General features: G+C 38.5%; 1 protein-coding gene and 1 long non-coding RNA gene across 4 annotated transcripts in view; one reads left to right on the top strand and one right to left on the bottom strand.

Moving 5' to 3' along the window:
• CNOT2 (CCR4-NOT transcription complex subunit 2) overlaps positions 1-11226 on the bottom strand; it is a 128218-nt gene extending 116992 nt beyond the window's left edge. Inside the window, exon 1 of one of the 3 annotated variants that reach the window (XM_066257655.1) lies at positions 11115-11226. Coding sequence is in view for 1 of the 3 variants with exons in the window: in XM_066257654.1 (XP_066113751.1) it covers positions 11115-11119 (5 nt within the window). In the remaining 2 variants the exon portion in view is untranslated. The remainder of the gene's footprint in view (positions 1-11114) is intronic. The other 2 variants (XM_066257657.1, XM_066257654.1) reach the window with 2 other exon arrangements.
• Positions 11138-16682, top strand: LOC136324578 (uncharacterized). Its single transcript, XR_010729116.1, has 2 exons — positions 11138-11252; positions 14713-16682. It is a non-coding gene; the product is annotated as an uncharacterized lncRNA (long non-coding RNA).
• The last annotated feature ends 2290 nt before the right edge of the window (positions 16683-18972 follow it).

The raw sequence follows: 18972 nt of genomic DNA, 5'->3' as shown, positions 1-18972 counted from the left end.
CTGAGCATAGGTGAATTTGACTAAGATCAGTGGGTCTATAATTTTCATACAACATCAGGCAGCTAACCCTTTCGTGGACCAGCCCAAGATTTCTGTCAGATCAGGGATTGAAAACACTGCTATATCATCAAGCTTGTAATTTTTTTTTTTTTTAGCGAGAGCGAGTGAGAGAGAGAGAGAGAGAGAGACAGGGACAGAGATGAGATGCATGAATTCTTCATTGCAACACCTTAGTTATTCACTGACTGCTTTCTCATACGTGCCTTGATGGGAAGGGGGGAGGGGGTCCAGCCAAGCAGTGACCCCTTGTTCAAGCCAGTGACCATAGGGTTATGTCTATGAGCTTGCGCTCAAGCTGGATGAGCCTGGGCTAAAGCTGATAACCTCCAGGTTTAAAATCTGGGTCTTCAGTGTCCCAGGCTAATGGTCTATCCACTGCGCCACCATCTGGTCAGGCTCAAGCATGTAATTTTAATTCAATGGTAGAATGTAAAATCTGCCCAAAAAGCACAAATCTGATTATCACTTGCACTGTTAAAATAAAAATTTGAGCCCTGGCTGGTTGGCTCAGCGATAGAGTGTCAGCCAGTGTGTGGAAGTCCCAGGTTTGATTCCCAGCCAAGGCACACAGGAGAAGCGCCCATCTGCTTCTCCACCCTTCCACCTCTCCATTTTCTCTGTCTCTCTTCCCCTCCTGCAGCCAAGGCTCCACTGGACAAAGTTGGCCTGGTCACTGAGGATGGCTCCATGGCCTCTGCCTCAGGCACTAGAATGGCTCCGGCTGCAATGGAGCAACACCCCTGATGGGCAGAGCATCACCCTCTGGTGGGCTTGCCGGGTGGATACCAGTTGGGCACATACCGGAGTTTATGTCTCTCTGCCTCCCTGTTTCTCACTTCAGAAAAATAAATAAATAAATAGATAGATAGATAGATAGATAGATGATAGATAGATAGATAAATAAAAATTTGACCGTTCCTTGGTTATTCCTCATTATGTAAGAAAGTTTCTCACACTATGGTAAACTCATTCCTTCAACCAATTTCTCATGAGGTCTCAGAACACCATCAAGAATTACAGCAAATTACTTTGCTATTCTCCAAATTCAGTACATTCTACCAGGCTTTGTGTATTTGTAATGCTGATTCTGTACAATCACCCACCTAGTGAACTCCAAATCATCCCTTCAAACCCAATTCAAATACCACCTCCCTGAAACCAACACATTAACTCCCTCAAACAAGATTGTTCTATTCTAGAATATACTGTATATTTACAGCATGCACCTTAAAAACTAAACTTGAAGAATTATTCAGCACACCTGTGACAATGCATGGCACATAGTAATTAACAGCTATTGAACTGTTCAAGGAAATCTAACTGAACATGAAATCATTGCTAATGAATTTCTAAGAAATAAACTACTATCTAAAACTGGACAGAAACTAAAAACTCTTAAAGGTGATGAGTCTATGCAAACACAGAGTTTTAAATTTGTTCTTCTTTATAACTTTTTACTAACACAGGCAGACCCCAATTCCACCTGATCCTAAAAACATTTTTATAGCCTTTTAATGCAAAATATTCCCTCCTCCCTACAGTTCTTATAAAATTTATTACAAATTGTTGGGTCCACCAAAATACTTTTAGCAGTTGAAAGACAAGAATTAATTAGCAGGATTGCTGGCTTAAGCGTGGGACCATAGACATGATTCCATGGTCGCTGGCTTGAGCCCAAAGGTTGCTGACCTGAAGCCCAAGGTCACTGGCTTGGACAAGGGTCATGGCTCGGCCTGAGCCCCCGGTCAAGGCACATATGAGAAAGCAATCAATGAACAACTAAGGTGCCACAACTACCTATATGAGTTGATACTTCTCATCTCTCTCCTTTCCTCTCTGTCTGTCCCTATCTGTCCCTCTCTCACTAAAAAAAACGGAAGAAAAAGAATTACCATATTTTTCGCTCCATAAGACGCACACCCCCCCCCAAGTGGAGGGGAAAATGCCCATTCACCTTATGGAGCAAAAAATACGGTATTTTACACACCATTTGGTTCAGAATTTTTTTTTTTCTTATTTTCCCCCTTAAAACCCTATGTGTGTCTTATGATCAGGTGCATCTTACGGAGCGAAAAATACGGTATGTCTTAATCATCTTTCTTTTTCCTTTAGCATTTACTCCTATTTTAGGTAGAAAGCATTAAATAACTATTTATAAAACAACTTATCATCAAACAAGGAAAATTTGACCCCATCTCAGAGCCTTCTATTCTTTCTACCTAGAAACAATCACCAGATTTCTCCTTTTAGGTTTGCTGCTCAAATGCCACCTCTAGAGGTCTTCCTTCAGTACCCTGGTTAAAATAGTCTCGTCCTTCAACCCCAGTCAACTGCTGTACGTACTTTCATCATCACAATTACCACTAAAATTACTTGTTAATATAGTTGTTTATTTGTTTATGTCTCCCCCTCTAAGATGTTAGCTCCAGGAAAGTACACTTGTCTTATTCACCATCATATATACCCAGCACTACAGCAATGTCTAGGAAAGGATAAACAAATTATTAAAGGATTTAGTTGAAAACGTCTAGAATGCTAACATCCAACTGGTAAGAACCTAAAATGTAAACAGTATTTCTCCAAATGCTACTCAAAAACAAGTAAATTGCAGAGAGAAAAAAAACTCCTCACTTTTAAAAAGCATAGATTTTAGTTTGGAAGTGACTTCAGAAATCAAGTGCAGTGCTTTTCAAACTACGCTTTACAATATCCTAAGAGCAGTCAGAGGTCAAATTCCCTGAAGCACTGGACTGCAATTGTTTTACGCATATACACCTATTTTAGGATGTGTGATTCACACACATACAGAACACAAAAGTGCGTAATATAGTCACGTGTGACTTAACGACAAGGATACATTATGAGAAATGCATCATTAGGCTATTATCTTTGTGGGATCATAGAGCATACATACACAAACCTGGATAGTAGAGAGAGCCTACTACAAACCTAGGCTGTACGGTATATAGCCTATTGCTCCCAGGCTACAAACCTGTACCACATATTACTGTACAAAACAACACAAGATCAAATCAAGCACAAGATCAAATCAATCAAGAGATGCAATATACATGAGACATATGAGACTACTGCTGGGAAAACATGACACAATGTTTTACAGTCAACTCTTTTTAAAAGTAAAAGAATACATTGAAAAATAAAAATGAAAACATCAATAAAGAAACAAGTGTTGGAGAGGATGTGGAGAAAAGAGAACTCTTGTGCACTGTTGATGAGAATGTGGATTGATGCAGCCTCTGTAAAAAGCAGTATGGAGTTATCTCAAAAAATTAAAAATGGAACTGCCTATGACCCAGTGATTCCACTTCTGGAATTTACCTGAAAAAACCTCAAATGCTAATTTGAAAGACTATATGGACACCTATGTTCACTGCAGCATTATTTACAATAGCCAAGATGTGGAAGTAGCCCAGTATCCATTAGTAGATGAGTATATATAAAAACAAACAAACAGTGGTATAATTACATAATGGAATACTACTCAGCCATAAAGTGTGGCTGCTGGAGGAAGAGGGAGTGGAGGATAAATACTGATGCATGAAGACTTGATTCGGGGTGGTAAACACACAATACAGGGTATATATGATGTGTTGTAGAACTATGCGCCTAAAACCTGTACAATTTTATTAAACCAGTGTCATCCCAATAAAGCCAATAAAATGAAAAAAAAAACAAATAAAATAATGATAAATATAATATAGTAAATATATAAACCAGTAACATAGTCATTTATTATTATCAAGTATTATGTATCGTACATACAAGGTGGACAAAAGTAGGTTTACTGTTGTTAGTACATGAAACAAGAGTTTATTCTTATATTATCATTCATTATTTTTTATCATTTTCCATACAAAACCCTGTAAACCTACTTTTGATCACCCCTGTAATTGCATGTGCTATACTTTTAAATGACTACCAGCATCACCATGAGATGTAATGCTTTGTGCTACGAATTTAGGATTTTTCTGCTACATCATCACTAAGCGACAGAAATCTTTCAGGTCCATTATAATCTTATGGGACCACCACTATATATGTCACCTGTCTTTGACTGAAACATCATTATGCGGCCCATGACTGTGTATCAAATGCTTTAAAAACTACTATCTCTGCTGCCAGTTTAAAGAGTCTTACTATAAACCTCAAATAAAGTTTGGCCTGACAAGTCTATGAATATTTCTATAATTTCTGACAAATGTACATAGATTAGAAAGGTTATAGCTCTAATTCTTTTTTCTAATCTAAGGCCAGAAATGTTCACACATATAAAATTATAAACTACACTCCTAAAGCACTATTCTGTACACTATATCAAGGCAAACCTCAAGTCCTATCTGCTCAGCACATAATCTTCTTGCAAAGTGTTGAATAAGTATATGTGCAAAATGTGGCATGAGTGTGATATATATTACCTATTCTCATTACAAGAGTATTATTAAAGTTTTGGTGTTTCTTGATAAAATGTAATTTTAAAAAATATGAGTAGCTGATGTATTTTGATGGAAAGCCAAGCTTTAAACAAAAATTTTCTACTTTTTCAAGCTCCTGTTATTACTTTAATTAAATTATCCTGAATCTGCAAGATGATCAATTAAAAACAAAACCTTCTACTCATACCTGCTTAATAAATCAGGACCTTCCCTACAGAGTAGCATAAGTGAGAAAAGTATTAGATACTGAGTCCAGTCTAAGGATAAAAATGGCCTTCATGATTCTTAATTATAAATATTCATAGTAACAAGATAGCTTATTTTATCTTCACATTAATATTAAAATTTAATCTTATTTAAAAAACTAACACCAAAATGACAACCATATAAAATTGAGATGATGTATACCAAAGTGCTTTCTAAGCTGTAAAGCATTTTTAAAATATTAAATAATAAAATTAAGTCAAAAGGAATCAGGTACTTTGAATGGCACAGTAAACTTTCAGAATATTATTACTGGACCAATCTATAAGGCTTTTAAAAATTAAAAATTAAATACAAAATTGTATGTAGGATAAGCATTACAATTTACAATATAAAAAGTAACACAAATACTAAGTCTGCCAGGTGACACAAAACCAAAGCTTCCTCTCCCAAACACATTGTATTATTACATAATCAGTCATTACATTATGTCCAGATGTTGATACAAAATGCAGTTATGTTTCAACATTCAAACATATAAATGGAAAAACAGTATATTAATATGTTTGTCAAAAAGCAAGTACTCTACTCATTGTTACCTAAATTGCCAGGACACAGACCATATTTCCCATGTATAAGACACTCCCATATATAAGACCCACTTTAATTTGGGGGCCTAAGATTTGAAAAAGAAAATATTATATCAAGTTACTGAACTCAAGTTTTATTCATCATAAAAATTCATACAACTGCTCATCTGCACGAAAAAGCGGGAAATGCAAGTAAAAATATCTACAACCACTGTATAAGACACACCCAGTTTTTAGATTCCAAATTTTTACAGAAGGGTGCATCTTATACATGGGGAAATATGGTGATTTTCTCTTGCTTATTTTACCATTCCTTGGCACGTAAAAATTTACTAAGTGTGCATTCTTATCTACTTCAATATAAAGAAAGACACTTCAATTCAGTAAAAGCAGAGAAAGTACTGGGTCAAATTCTCTTTTAAAAAATATACCTTCTCACCCTGGCCAGGTAGCTTAGTGGATAGAACACAGTCTGGCATGCAGAGGTTGTAAGTTCAATCTCTTGGAAGGGCACACAGAGGAAGTAATGAATGAGTACACAACTAAATGGAACTAAGTGGAACGAGTTGATGCTTTCTTCTCTCCCCGACACTCTCTTTCCTCCCATATCAATGAAAAAAATTTTTTTAATAAAAATGTTGCCTTCTCTGTAGCTTTATTTTTTAATCATTAAATAGGTCTCTTAAAAACTATATAGGCAAATAAAACATTTCTAAAATCTAAATGTTAGCATCTCCACTAAATACAACTGGGTCATTTACTGTTTTAATTTCTACATCTCAAAAAGGGGGGGGGGGGGGGAACAGGTGCACAATCTTTATTCAAACTCTTAAAGGCCAGATCAGATGTTTCTTAGAACTGGAATTTTTCAGATTTTAGAAAGCTGAAATATATATATATATCTATATATATATATAGATATATATATATATCATACATGTCTAACATAGTTAAGCAATGGTAAAAATATATATCATCACGTAACTATAAATACAAAATTTCTCCTTCAACCAACGACCTTAATGACCTTAGCCATATAAAATACAGTAAGATATACATATCTAAATACTGACAGAAGCTCTTCCCTTAGTCCTGCATGCATTCTCTCTACAAGCATTTCTTTAAGAAGCTGGTTCTCTATTTCCCTAAGTAATTTAGAAGTGAAAGTATAAAGATTATAAAGAAGTGATGAATGCAGGATGCCCTTCTCCCATCCCCTGTCTAATCTGCCATTTCTGATCAGTGGATTGGGAAACAGAGCACTCTGACATCATTAAGTATCAAATGACACTCTAGCACCAGTTCGGTTTACTGCGTATTTGTTCATAACCTACTAAGTACTATGCACTATAGAAAATACTAGAAATGTAAAGGTAAACAGAATGAAGCCTTACCTCTTAGGTGCTTACAGTTCAGTGGAGATTATAATGAATAATGAGGTTGGCCAGTAAATTACAATACAATATGACACACATTCAATAAAAACAGTATAGTAGAAGAATTTGGGGACCCTAGTAAGTTTTCATTAAGAAGGTGACACCAACCCTGGCCAGATAGCTCGGTTGGTTAGAGAACTGTCCCAACACACAAAGGTCGTGGGGCTCATCACTGGGTCAGGGCACATACAGGGACAGCTCAGGGTTTCTCTCTCTCTCTCTCTCTCTCTCTCTCAAATAACTAAATAAGAAAGTGACACCTCAGTAGTTTTGAGGAATAAGAAGTATGTCAAACACCAGAGAACTGATAGTAAAAATAACTTCCCACACACGAAAAGACATACACATGAAAGAAAAAAAACTTCGAAAGTGGGTGGCAAACATGCTTAAAACATCTACTTTATAAACACTTAGATCCTGAGACTAAACATATACAACATATTAAAGTGTATTCAGAAAAGAGAATTATTCTGTTTTTTTCTTTCTCCTAAATAATTCATTTTGCATTTCCATATTACATAAGCTATGGGTCTTAGCAAAAAATAACATTGTAAACCATTTTATTAGCCCAAAATGAGACATATCCCCAAGTTATATACCTGGAGATTTGCATCTGTATTTCAAGAGAATAAGCAGTTAGAAATATATATCAAGAATTAATTCTCCAGATCATCCTAATAGTACAAAGTAAATAAATGAACAAGCCTCATCAGCACGACTTGTCATAAGAGTTTTTTAAGAGTTTAAAAAAGACAAACATAAAAGTAATATACACACACACACACACACACTATTTAAATCGAATGAAAGGTTCAATAAAACCAAGGTAAAAATGACAAAATAATTTTAAAAACATAAAATCCTCCTGGTCTGGTAGCTCAGTTGGTTAGAGCATTGTCCCAATATTATAAGGCTGCAGGTTTGATCTCAGTCAGAGCACGTACAAGAATCAACCAATGAATGCATAAATAAGAGAAACAACAAACTGATATCTCTCTCTCTCCCTTCCTCTCTCTCTAAAAACTCTATTAAAAAAAATCTCTTTTCAAAGATAGACCTTCTACAACAGACATCAATTTCAGTATAGAGCAGTTTTAAAAATATCTAGTAAAAGACACAATGAAATTCAATTCATTCAAGTATCACAGGTAGAAATCATCCCGAGTAAAGACAAAAGTCACCTGTATAATCAACAAGAATGACTCCTATCAAAGCACTAGATCCCTTGATATCAATACTGTATGCAGCTGTGCCTGTGGAACTGCCCTACCTGGTACCTAGGTTTCTTTTGCTTCTTTGTATTACAAAATCCACTAAAAGTCTACGTAACAAATAAAATTTTATTTAGTTGTATGTATGTATCTACTCCTAAGACTGTATCACTATTTGCATAAGTTGTCCTCAAATGCCTATTTAAGCAAGTACATGGAAAGATTGCTTTTATGTATTCTAATAGAATGAACTTCCTACAGTTAAAAATTTTAAGACACGAGCAAAATTGCTAACTTATTTAGTAGTTTATTAAAATATACTTATACTTATTATTTCATATACAGACTTGAAGCATACCTACCTTTTCTTTATTTTTTCTATATTATAAAATCTTATGAAGCAAGTTTGTGGCTAAAAAGGGCAAAATTATAACTTCACACAGATTGAAGAAATTTCTGTAAGGTTCTTTCAAAATATAAGTACTTTTAATATCAATATCTACTGAAGAAATAAAAACCAAAAATAAGTTAGAAGCACTTTTAAAGAAATCTACTCATAAATCTGTATTTATTTACTTTTGAAAAAACAGAATTTTCAGGTTAACTAAAAATAAAATATCTCTCAAAAATCAAAAAGTAGTCCTGGCCAGACAGCTCAGTGGGTTAGAGCATCGTCCAGAAGCACAGAGGTCGCTGGTTCCATACCTGGTCACGACACGTACAGGAACAGATGTTCCTGTCTTTGTCCTGCTCTCTCCCTTCCTCTTTCTAAAAATTAATAAATATTTTAAAAACATTTTATTCAACCAAAGTTAAGTAAAAAGATAATTAGTTCTCTTTGGGAGGAATATCTGAGTTTTACCTTCAAGATCAAGTACTTTTCAAATGAAAGGAATGTAAGTCACTCATACTCATACATTTTCATACATTTTGCTATCATTTTTCCACCATACAAATTTACTTTAAAACAAAAGTACAGAAATTGTAATTTTTTTAAAAGTTGCATTTGTTGCTTGGTTAAAAATACAGGCAAGTCTCATTACCTAAGAGTATCAGATTAGGTTACAGATATCTCTACAAAGTATACTTAGAATAAAAGGTTTCTGCCAGCAAATGATACGTACATTAACTCATTTATATTGATGTAGCATTATTTGTTTGCAAAAAATGTGAAAAGTTTCTTAGTTCCTAATATACTAAGTATTGAGAGAAATCACTGCAATTCAAGCCCTTAGGAAAAAAAAAATAGAAACTGAACTCTTTAAAATTAGAGGATCTTAAAAAGTCAAGAAAGAAGTAAAATAGAAGTTTTGCTTTTTTACAGTAAATTTTGTATTTTTTCCTTCTGATTCAATATTACAGAAGAACTATAAACTAAAGAGCTCAACATACAGAACTTACTAAAGATCTTGGTCCATTTAGAATGACCAAGTTTCAATGAAGAGATCAGAATGTAGACATCTAGCCATCTGAATGTATAGATATTTAACCATTTCAGTCCACCATTATTCTTAATCCTTTAAATCTAGAATAAAGTCATCTCCTAGAATTGCAAAAGAAATGTGTTCATTGACATTTGGAAAACTAATGTTGTCAACTATAGAAAGTATTACTTAACAACTCAACATAAGGGTGATATATAAATACACAAACTTTCAAATTTCTATTCTCCCCTCACCCATAATTTATTATTTTCACTTATGTGGTTTAAAGGGGCAAATCAAAGTTGCACTTATTCCAGATGTCTAGAAATTACTAATACCATGCATGACAGGAAAATTGTTCAACGATGAACTAAATTAAAGTATGGCTTCCCTCTTGAACAGATTTTAACTTAGTACCTCTACCATTTCGCCAAGAATGTAAGAGTTGATATCAGTGTACACTTAATTTCCTTACACTTACTAGAAACAGTCCTGAAGAGTAAGAAAGGAGTAGAATCCTTTGACCAAGAGTCTTATGAAAATGAAACAAAATGTTTTGTACTCGAGTCTTCTGGATGCTGAAAGTAAAGACATCACCGAGGATTCAAAGGAAGCTGATGTTTAGGTTTCAACCGTGAGTGTGATACCCATATGTAAGACTTTTTGGTGGTAATACTGTACTCACAGGGCCTGGGATAAATGCAAATTCTAAAACCGTGGAAATGCTTCTATAAAAGAAAACTACAACTTGCATTTCAGAAACGATCGCAGTCATCGAGAGTCACAGTTTCTCTCCTGTATACACGGACCACAGAGCCTTAACCAAGAATTAGGAGGGCCTCGTTGAACCCCACTCATTTATTCTGCAAAACTTTTTAAGTTAGACTCAAGTCAGTAAAAGGTGGAGGGGGGCCGGCGGAAGGAGAAACCAGGGCTAGCAACTTCGCAGACAGCAGCGTCTCTGGTTCCTCCGCCACCCCAGGACCATCCGGCCTCAGTCTCCACCTCACCACGGAAGCTGCACCCTCCGGCTGCGGTGGCAGAGGAAGCATCACAGTTGCGCTTCTCCCATCATCCAAAGCCTTCCCTATCCCAGAGCCTGGAGGCTCCTGATACCCATTAGCTAGTCCCCATCTTTTACATACACACACACACACACACACACACACGGAGAGGAGAGAGAAAAACACACAAGTTGCAGGTGATGTGCGTGTACTGAGAGAATGTGAACAGCCAAGGACCGCGGCAGCTGATGGACAGGCGACAGCGCCGTCTAAAAGCGGGCCCGGGCTCCTTAGCCACCGCCGCGGCTGCCTTCTCTTCTTCCCCAGGAAGCAGCGCGGCGCAGGCTCCTGTGCGCTAGCAGGAGCCCGTGGGAACGGAGTCTGAGGAGAGCCCCAGCGCCCGCCGAAGGGACCGGGCCTAGGATCCAGAGCTGCGGCTGCAGCGACCCAAGTACCGCGACGCTTTACGTCCTATCCACCACCCTCCCCATACACACCCCCTCCCTCCCTCCCTCCACCGCCGCCACCCCCCCTCCCCGCCCGCTCCGCTCTCCCTCTCGATTGGAGCCGAGACAAAAGCAACGGGAAGCGGCGGGCCGGGACGCTGCCCGCGGACCCCAGGCGCGACCGGGCCGGCCCCGAGGCATTCCCCCGCCCTGCGGGGGCCCCGAATCCGCTGCCCCAGCCGCGCGCCCCGCCGCCAGACTTCCGAAAATTTGCCAAAAACTCACCGCATGAATTTTCTTGTCCCCCGGATCCAAGATGGCGACGTATCCACCGCGGAGGCTGCTGGGAGCAGGACCTTTACCCTCTGACCCCCGCCGTGACCCCCGTCGTTCCGGCTTCTCTCAAGGCGGCGGCGGCGGAAGGTGGGAGCGGTGATTGCCGACCCGGCAATGTTGGGGGTGGATAGGCTGCTTCCCGCACGTTCGCGAGTGGGTGAGGAGGGGTGTTTCACTCCGTCACCTCCCTCCCCGCAGCCTTCGTCGTGTCTCCCATTGACTCACCCGGAGGCTCGTAGCTTCACCGCGCGGCCGTTACAGCGAGCGGGGCCTCTGCGGCCGCTACAGTTCCCCTGGGGCGGGCTGCTTCACTTTGGGCAAAGGCCCTGGGTGCAAGGTGGGCCGCGGGGTGCAGGGGCGGGGAATGGTGAGGTGGCTTCGGTCCGCCCTCCCCGGGGATGCGGAGCGTGTTTGTGTTTGTGTTCGTGTCGGGCACCCCGCCCCCCAGGTCTTCCTGGGACGCATCCCCACGCCCCGCCACCTGAAGCAGACTGGTCGCTGTCCCCTGTCCCCCTCCGCCCCGCAGCCTCCGGGGCCCGTGCACACACTTCCAGCCACCGGCAGCCCGCCGTCATCGCCTCCTGAGAAGTGAGTTCCCTCTGCCGAAACCATCTGTATCTTCTCACCATCCTTCCTCTTTTTTTCTTTTTCTTTTTTACTTGGTGGGAGGGAGCATATTGGGGAGCAGGTTTTTAAAGTAGTTTTGGGTTGCGTTCGCGCTGGCTGAGTTCAAGTGGTAGCATTTTCTCCCGCGGCCACTGTCCCAGGCGCCCCATAGGCTTGAACGGGGCTATCATTATCAGCGAGGCCGTTTGAAGTTATGGTGACTTTGGCGGAAACTTCAAAAGTGAAAAAGTCTCTGCTTTCCAGTAAGATAATTGCCATTCAGAAGGAAATTAAATGTTTTCTTTGAAATAAAAATATCTCTATTCCTTTTTAATTAATGAACTCTTCCATTTTTGTTACTACTGGACCTTTTTGGACTTATAAAGGGATTCTGCAATATGTTTTTGGGGTTGTGTAATTTCATAAAATGAAAATTGTTATTTGTTTGAGTGATAGAACTTATTAATATAACGTGCAATTCATTTGGAGTAAATAAAATTTCTATTTCCCTTGTTTCTTTTGTAAAATCACCTTTTCTTTCCAAAAAAAGTCACTATAATCCAACTTAAAACTTATCTTAGAAGGACAAAGAGTATATAGCACTCATAAATAGAAAAAAAAATAAGCATACTATAGAATCAAAAGTGACTGTCATGTTTACAGAATACAAGTTATTTTGAAATATTAGTATGTACTGTGTAAATTAAACTCTGAATGGTGCTAATTTAGCCAGAAGAAAGTGTTTTACATGGTCATTCATTTCATTATATATTCTGCTTCACTCTTTTTTTTCACATTAAGTTCAAGAGGAACAACACTTGTTTATACTCTTCCCTATCTTTTCCCCAACAGTTCCTTCCTGCCTGCCTCTCAGGTTTCTCTTCTATTACATAGGATGGTGTGTTAAAAGACTGAACACGCCTCTAAATATATGTAACACATGTAGGTATGTGAATACATATATGTACCTATATCTTTATTACTGAGCATTTTAACCCATTAATAACTTGAAAGTATAATCATTAGTATTTGGAATCATAAAATGGAATAATAAAAAAAGATAATGTTTTTACATATATGTTTTTACATCAAGTATTACCATTTAATCTATTGGTTTGACATATATATAGAACTTTAAGGCCAAAGGATGGCCTTACTGTTAACATCCCTGTACTTACCCCAAAATCACACGTTTTAAGTAGCGTAAACATTGGTAAAATTAGAGAAACCACTACTAGAAAGGGACAGGTCTAATTTGAGGGTTTTGTTACCTTCGATATTTTACTGAAAGAGGTAAACATTTTCACGGTAAATGTGTAGGGTGGAAGCATTAGGAAAAAATAAACTATGTCTTTCTTGAGAAAACTTAGTTTAAAATAAACTTCAGTCTTGTTGAACAAGTTTTAAATTTTCCTATTTTTGGTGTCCAATCTGTTATAAATTGTAAAATTTGTGTAATACCTACCTTAGAGGTTGATCCTAGGTATTAAATGAGCTAATATTTGTTAAGGGCTTATGTTTATGGCTTTCTAGTAAGCATTCTAAATAATACATTTGTTAAATCATCCTACTGCATTAAAAAGTTCATTTTTATTGCTAATACTGATCCAATTTACCCATTTTGTAGATAATTTTAACTATTCACCACTTTGGTGGATATTCTTATGTTTACTGAAAAACAGTCCAAACCTTGTATGTATTTTGTGTGTTGAAATGTAAATTTCTTAAGCACCTTAATGGAAAATTACTAGTTTAGAGTGAGAAAAAAAATTCTTTTTAGGGGAAGAGAATGATTTTGTAAATAACTAGTTATAGGAAAGAGAGGTGTCACATTTATTTATTTATTTTTTTGACAGAGACAGAGGGACAGATAGGGACAGACAGGAGGGGAGAGAGATGAGAAGCATCAATTCTTCATTGCAGCACCTTAGTTGTTCATTGATTGCTTTCTCATATGTGCCTTGATGGGGGAGGAGGGGAGCTTCAGCAGAGCAAGTGACCCCTTGATTAAGCTAGTGACCTTAGGCTCAAGCCAGCGGTCAGGGGGTGATGTCTGTGATCCCAAACTCAAGCCAGTGACCCCCCACTCAAGCTTATGAGCTCATGCTCAAGTTGGATGAGCCCACACTCAAGCCGGCCACTTTGGGGTTTCAAACCTGGGTTCTTTGCACCCTAGTCCAACACTCTAGCTACCGTGTCACTGCCTGGTCAGGCCAGCGTCACATTTTCTAAAAGATGTAGACAGTACTAAAATTTTATCAAGGTAAAAGATAAAAAGGACGGGTATCTTCAGAGGTGGATTTAAATGCAGGCGCACCAAGTGCATGCCCTGGGCCCTGACTTCTGAAGGGCCCTGCAAAACCCCAACTTGACACTTTTTTCTAATGACACCAAGTTTGGTTTCATATGTGCAATTTTAATTATGTACAAATTTACAATGGGCGGTAAAACCTGATAGTATGTTTATATTCAGTTATTTTCATTATTTCATTACTACATTGCATACTAGACACATACTACGCTGCATAGGCCCCGGGTGCAGCTGAGCTACTGCTCATCCCAGCAATGGAGCAATAGAATCGTATTTGCTACTTTGTACTTACAGAGGTTCTCTTGCAGTGCAGACTTACAATGTACACAGATATGCAGGGATGTAAATTTGTGAATATGTACTTGTTTCATTTATGGTTCTAAAAATAGTTTTCAGTGCATATAAATAAATATTCAGGTAAGTTGAAATTGTATTAAAATAAAATTCCTATTGTTGAAATTATATTAAGATAAAATTAATTCTTGTTAGTTACATCAGCGCCTGGATTTTTGTAGTTTATGAATAATTTTTTAATTTTAATTCAATTTATTGCACTATAACGAAAACATCTCTAGTATCCTAATCATTCAGACTATTAATTTTTATGTTTTTCTTTTTGTTGGTAGCTAGAAAAATGAAACGACATCTATCAGGGGCTGAAAAAAGACAAGTTAAAAAGCGAGCAAGTTGCCAACCAACAGAAAGGAGCATTGGACATATTTATAACTGGCCCTGGCCATTCAGGCCATCATAATTGAGCAACAATGAAGATGAAGAACAAGGAGCTTTCATCAGTCACAAAAGGAGTTAGTTGAAGTTGAAAACCAAGGTATAGAAGAAAGCAACAATGATGAAGAAAGATGAAGAAGCAGTCAACAGTCAACCAGATGAAAAACCAGTAGTAAAAAATATAGAAGAAAGTCCATTAGAAAATAATTGAAATTCAAACAGAAAATATTCCATTCGAAATTACAATTAAAAATATTGCTCTCTGGCCTAATGTTTTATGAAATGGTTGAATTTCTAATTTCAAATAAATAAAAAAATATAAGCGATATAACTACACTTAAATCAGTCTATAAACATGGTGATCGCATTTACTACAGAGGCTTGAGTAAAGACCATTTTTACAGAAAAATTTCAAATGGTAAAAGAAATGACCTGGCTAATTTTTTCCAAAACATCCAAATCATATGGTTACTCATGCAAAATGTTTTCGGGCTCAAAGTCTTAAGTGGACTACAAGGTTCCAAATTGGAAAAATATTGGAATAACTAAGCATGAAATGTCAAAAGAACATGTCACTTCATTGTGTACATCATACAAGTGCTCCTCTACGTTAAATCGCATCGATGTTCAAAATCTGCAAATTACATTGCAAAAAAAATTATTGGAGAGAGATTCTGCAAAGAATTGCATCCACAATAAAATTTCTCGCAAGTTTGGGCATTGCTTTTAGAGGCCATAATGAGAGTGCAACTTCAAGAAAAGGCAGTTATTTGACTAGTTTATAGTATTTGAGCAAATATTACTTTTTTTTTTTTTAAGAGACAGAGTCAGGAAGGGAGAGAAATGAGAAGCATCAATTCTTGGTTGCAGTTCCTTAGTTGTTCATTGATTGCATTCATATATGTGCCTTGACTGTGGGGCTCCAGCAAAGCCAGTGACCTTTGGGCTCCAGCAAGCGACCATGGGGTCATGTCTGTGATCCCACACTCAAGCTGTTAACCTCAGGATTTCAAACCTGGGTCCTCCACATCCCAGTCCAACACTGTCCACTGTGCCACCACCTGGTCAGGCAAATATGATGATTTTTTAAAGTTGCACTTACAAAAGTATGGAAATCAAGGTAGCAGACATGTAAATTACTTATTGCATCAGAAGTGTGATAGACTTTTGCAAATAATTGCTGATTCTCTTTGGCACACATTGTAGAGGGAATAAAATGCAAAACATGGTATTTTAGATTCTACAAGATGTGTGTGTGGATCAACTTATTTTGCAGTGTGCTATATATCAGCAAGTGGGGATGTTAAAGATTTTTTAAGTTCTTCCCCGTAGAAAAACATGATGTGGAGTATCTAGAAGAGACAATTTTATCTACCTTGCAAAATTTGCCAGTAGATATAAAATATTGCTGTGGACAATCGTATGACAATGCCGCAAATATGTCGGGCAATTACAATTATCTGCAAGCAAGAATAAGACAACGTGCCCATCAGCAATGTTAATTCCTGTGCTCTAGTCATTCACTTAATTTAGTTGGTAATGTTGCTTGTGAGAGGTGTAGTAATGCTTCCAGATTATTTTTATTTGTACAAAATTTGTTTTTATTCTCTGCAACAACATTTCGATGGAACATGTTATGCACTAAATTGGATAAAAGTTCTTAAACATTAAAGAAATTGTCAGATACCAAGATGGTCTGCCAGGGCTGATGCAGTTTTAGCGTTAAAATGTGGCTACAAAAATATAAAAGAGGCTTTAGATGAGATATGCATTTCCACAAAAGAAAAAAAATTGTTATTGAAGCAAAATCATTACTTGATTGATTATGAAATTTGTAATGACAGTCCTGTGGAATAAAATTTTGCAAAGGATTAATGCAACAAGTAAATCTTGGCATCTATTGACTGCACAAGTGTTAAGGGTGCATCATTATTAAAAAGTAGAAATTTTTATTGCCCTGGCCGGTTTGCTCAATGGTAGAGCATTGGCCTGGCTTGCAGGAGTCCCGGGTTCGATTCCCAGCCAGGGCACATAGGAGAAGCGTCCATCTGCTTCACCCCTCCCCCTCTCCTTCCTCTGTTTCTCTCTTCCCCTCCTGCAGCCAAGGCTCCATTGGAGCAAAGTTGGCCTGGGCGCTGAGGATGGCTCCATGGCCTCTGCTTCAGGCGCTAGAATGACTCTGGTCGCAACAGAGCAACGCCCCAGATGGGCAGAGCATCGCCCCCTGGTGGGCATGCCAGGTGGATCCCGGTTGGGCGCATGAGGTAGTCTGTCTGACTGCCTCTCTGTTTTCCAGCTTCAGAAAAATACAAGAAAAAAAGTAGAAATTTTTATTAATGGAAACACAATTTCAACAAAATTGAACTAACAGCTAAAACATTTGAAGATGATTGCAAGTGAACATGTACAGAAAATCCAAAGGAATTTTTTTACATAGTGTACTCTACGTAATATGCAGTCATTTAATAGAACTGAACAGACATGGAAAAATCTATGAAAATGTTATAAGTAATTTTAGTTTTTTTGTGTTTACATTGTATGTAGAAAAAAATGTGTTAATAGAAATGTATAAAGATGACATTGATTCAAGTAATTTTAAATGAGTTGGAACAGTTTTTAATCTTTTTAGATGAGACAAGTGATCAATATATAAAAAAGCATTAGATATGAAAGCAACTTTTCCAAATGTGGAAATTATTTTGAAAATTTTGTTAACCATGCCAATTTCAAATGCATTGAAGAAACGCTCATTTTCTTGTCTAAAAAGTAAAAAATTGCCTGACTAGGCAGTGGTGCAGTGGATAGAGCGTTGGACTGGGATGTGGAGGTCCCAGGTTTGAGACCCCAAGGTCACCAGCTTGAGCGCAGGCTCATCCAATTTGAGCAAAAGCCCACCAGCTTGGACCCAAGGTCACTGGCTTGAGCAAGGGGTTACTTGGTCTGCTGTAACCCCATGGTCCAGGCACATATGAGAAAGCAATCAATGAACAACTAAGGTGTCCCAATGAAAAACTAATGATTGATGCATCTCATCTCTCTCCGTTCCAGTCTGTTTGTTCCTATCTATTTCTCTCTCTGACTCTTAAAAAAAAAAAAAAAAAGTAAGAAATTCAATGTCAGAGGAAAGACTAAATAATATGGCCATTTTACATAGAGCAATTTACTTAAAATTATTGATTGTGATGAGAGTAAGTTTGCATAACAAAAAGCAAGAAAAAATTTCACATTTGTAATTTTCAAGTAAAATTCTATGATTTTTTGTTCAAATTTCTGATTGTTACTCATGTATGCTATCATTAATTATAATTATACTTTCATATATGTTCAACTATTAGTTCAAAACTGACTATTGATTATACATATATTTAAATTTTTTTGGAAATAAAATGTTAATAGTACATAATATTTTTTTATTTTTTTATTTTTTTTCTTTTTTAAGTTGGAAACGGTGAGGCAGTCAGACAGACTCCTGCATGCACCCAACTGGGACCCACCCGGCACGCCCACCAGGGGGCGATGCTCTGCCCATCTGGGGCATTGCTCTATTGCAACCAGAGCCATTCTAGCGCCTGAGGCAGAGGCCACAGAGCCATCCTCAGCGCCCGGGCCATCTTTGCTCCAATGGAGCCTCGGCTGCGGCAGGGGAAGAGAGAGACAGAGGAAGGAGAGGGGGAGGGGTGGAGAAGCAGATGGGTGCTTCTCCTGTGTGCCTTGGCCGGGAATCGAACCCAGGACTCCTGCACGCCAGGCCGATGCTCTACCACTGAGCCAACCAGCCAGGGCCAGTACATAATATTTTTTATTTAAAAATATGGTTAAGGCCCTGGCCGGTTGGCTCAACGGTAGAGCGTCGGCCTGGCGTGCGGGGGACCCGGGTTCGATTCCCGGCCAGGGCACATAGGAGAAGCGCCCATTTGCTTCTCCACACCCCCCCCCCTCCGTCCTCTGCCTCTCTCTTCCCCTCCCGCAGCCGAGGCTCCATTGGAGCAAAGATGGCCTGGGCGCTGGGGATGGCTCCTTGGCCTCTGCACAAGGCGATAGAGTGGCTCTGGTCGCCGCAGAGCAACGCCCCGAAGGGGCAAAGCATTGACCCCTGGTGGGCAGAGCGTTGCCCCTGGTGGGCGTGCCGGGTGGATCCCGGTGGGGCGCATGCGGGAGTCT

The sequence above is a fragment of the Saccopteryx bilineata genome, chromosome 2 (assembly GCF_036850765.1).
Source record: "Saccopteryx bilineata isolate mSacBil1 chromosome 2, mSacBil1_pri_phased_curated, whole genome shotgun sequence".
NCBI classification, from domain to species: Eukaryota; Metazoa; Chordata; class Mammalia; order Chiroptera; family Emballonuridae; genus Saccopteryx; species Saccopteryx bilineata.
Note: the sequence above shows the minus strand (reverse complement) of the source record. Positions and strands in the feature narration are given on the sequence as shown.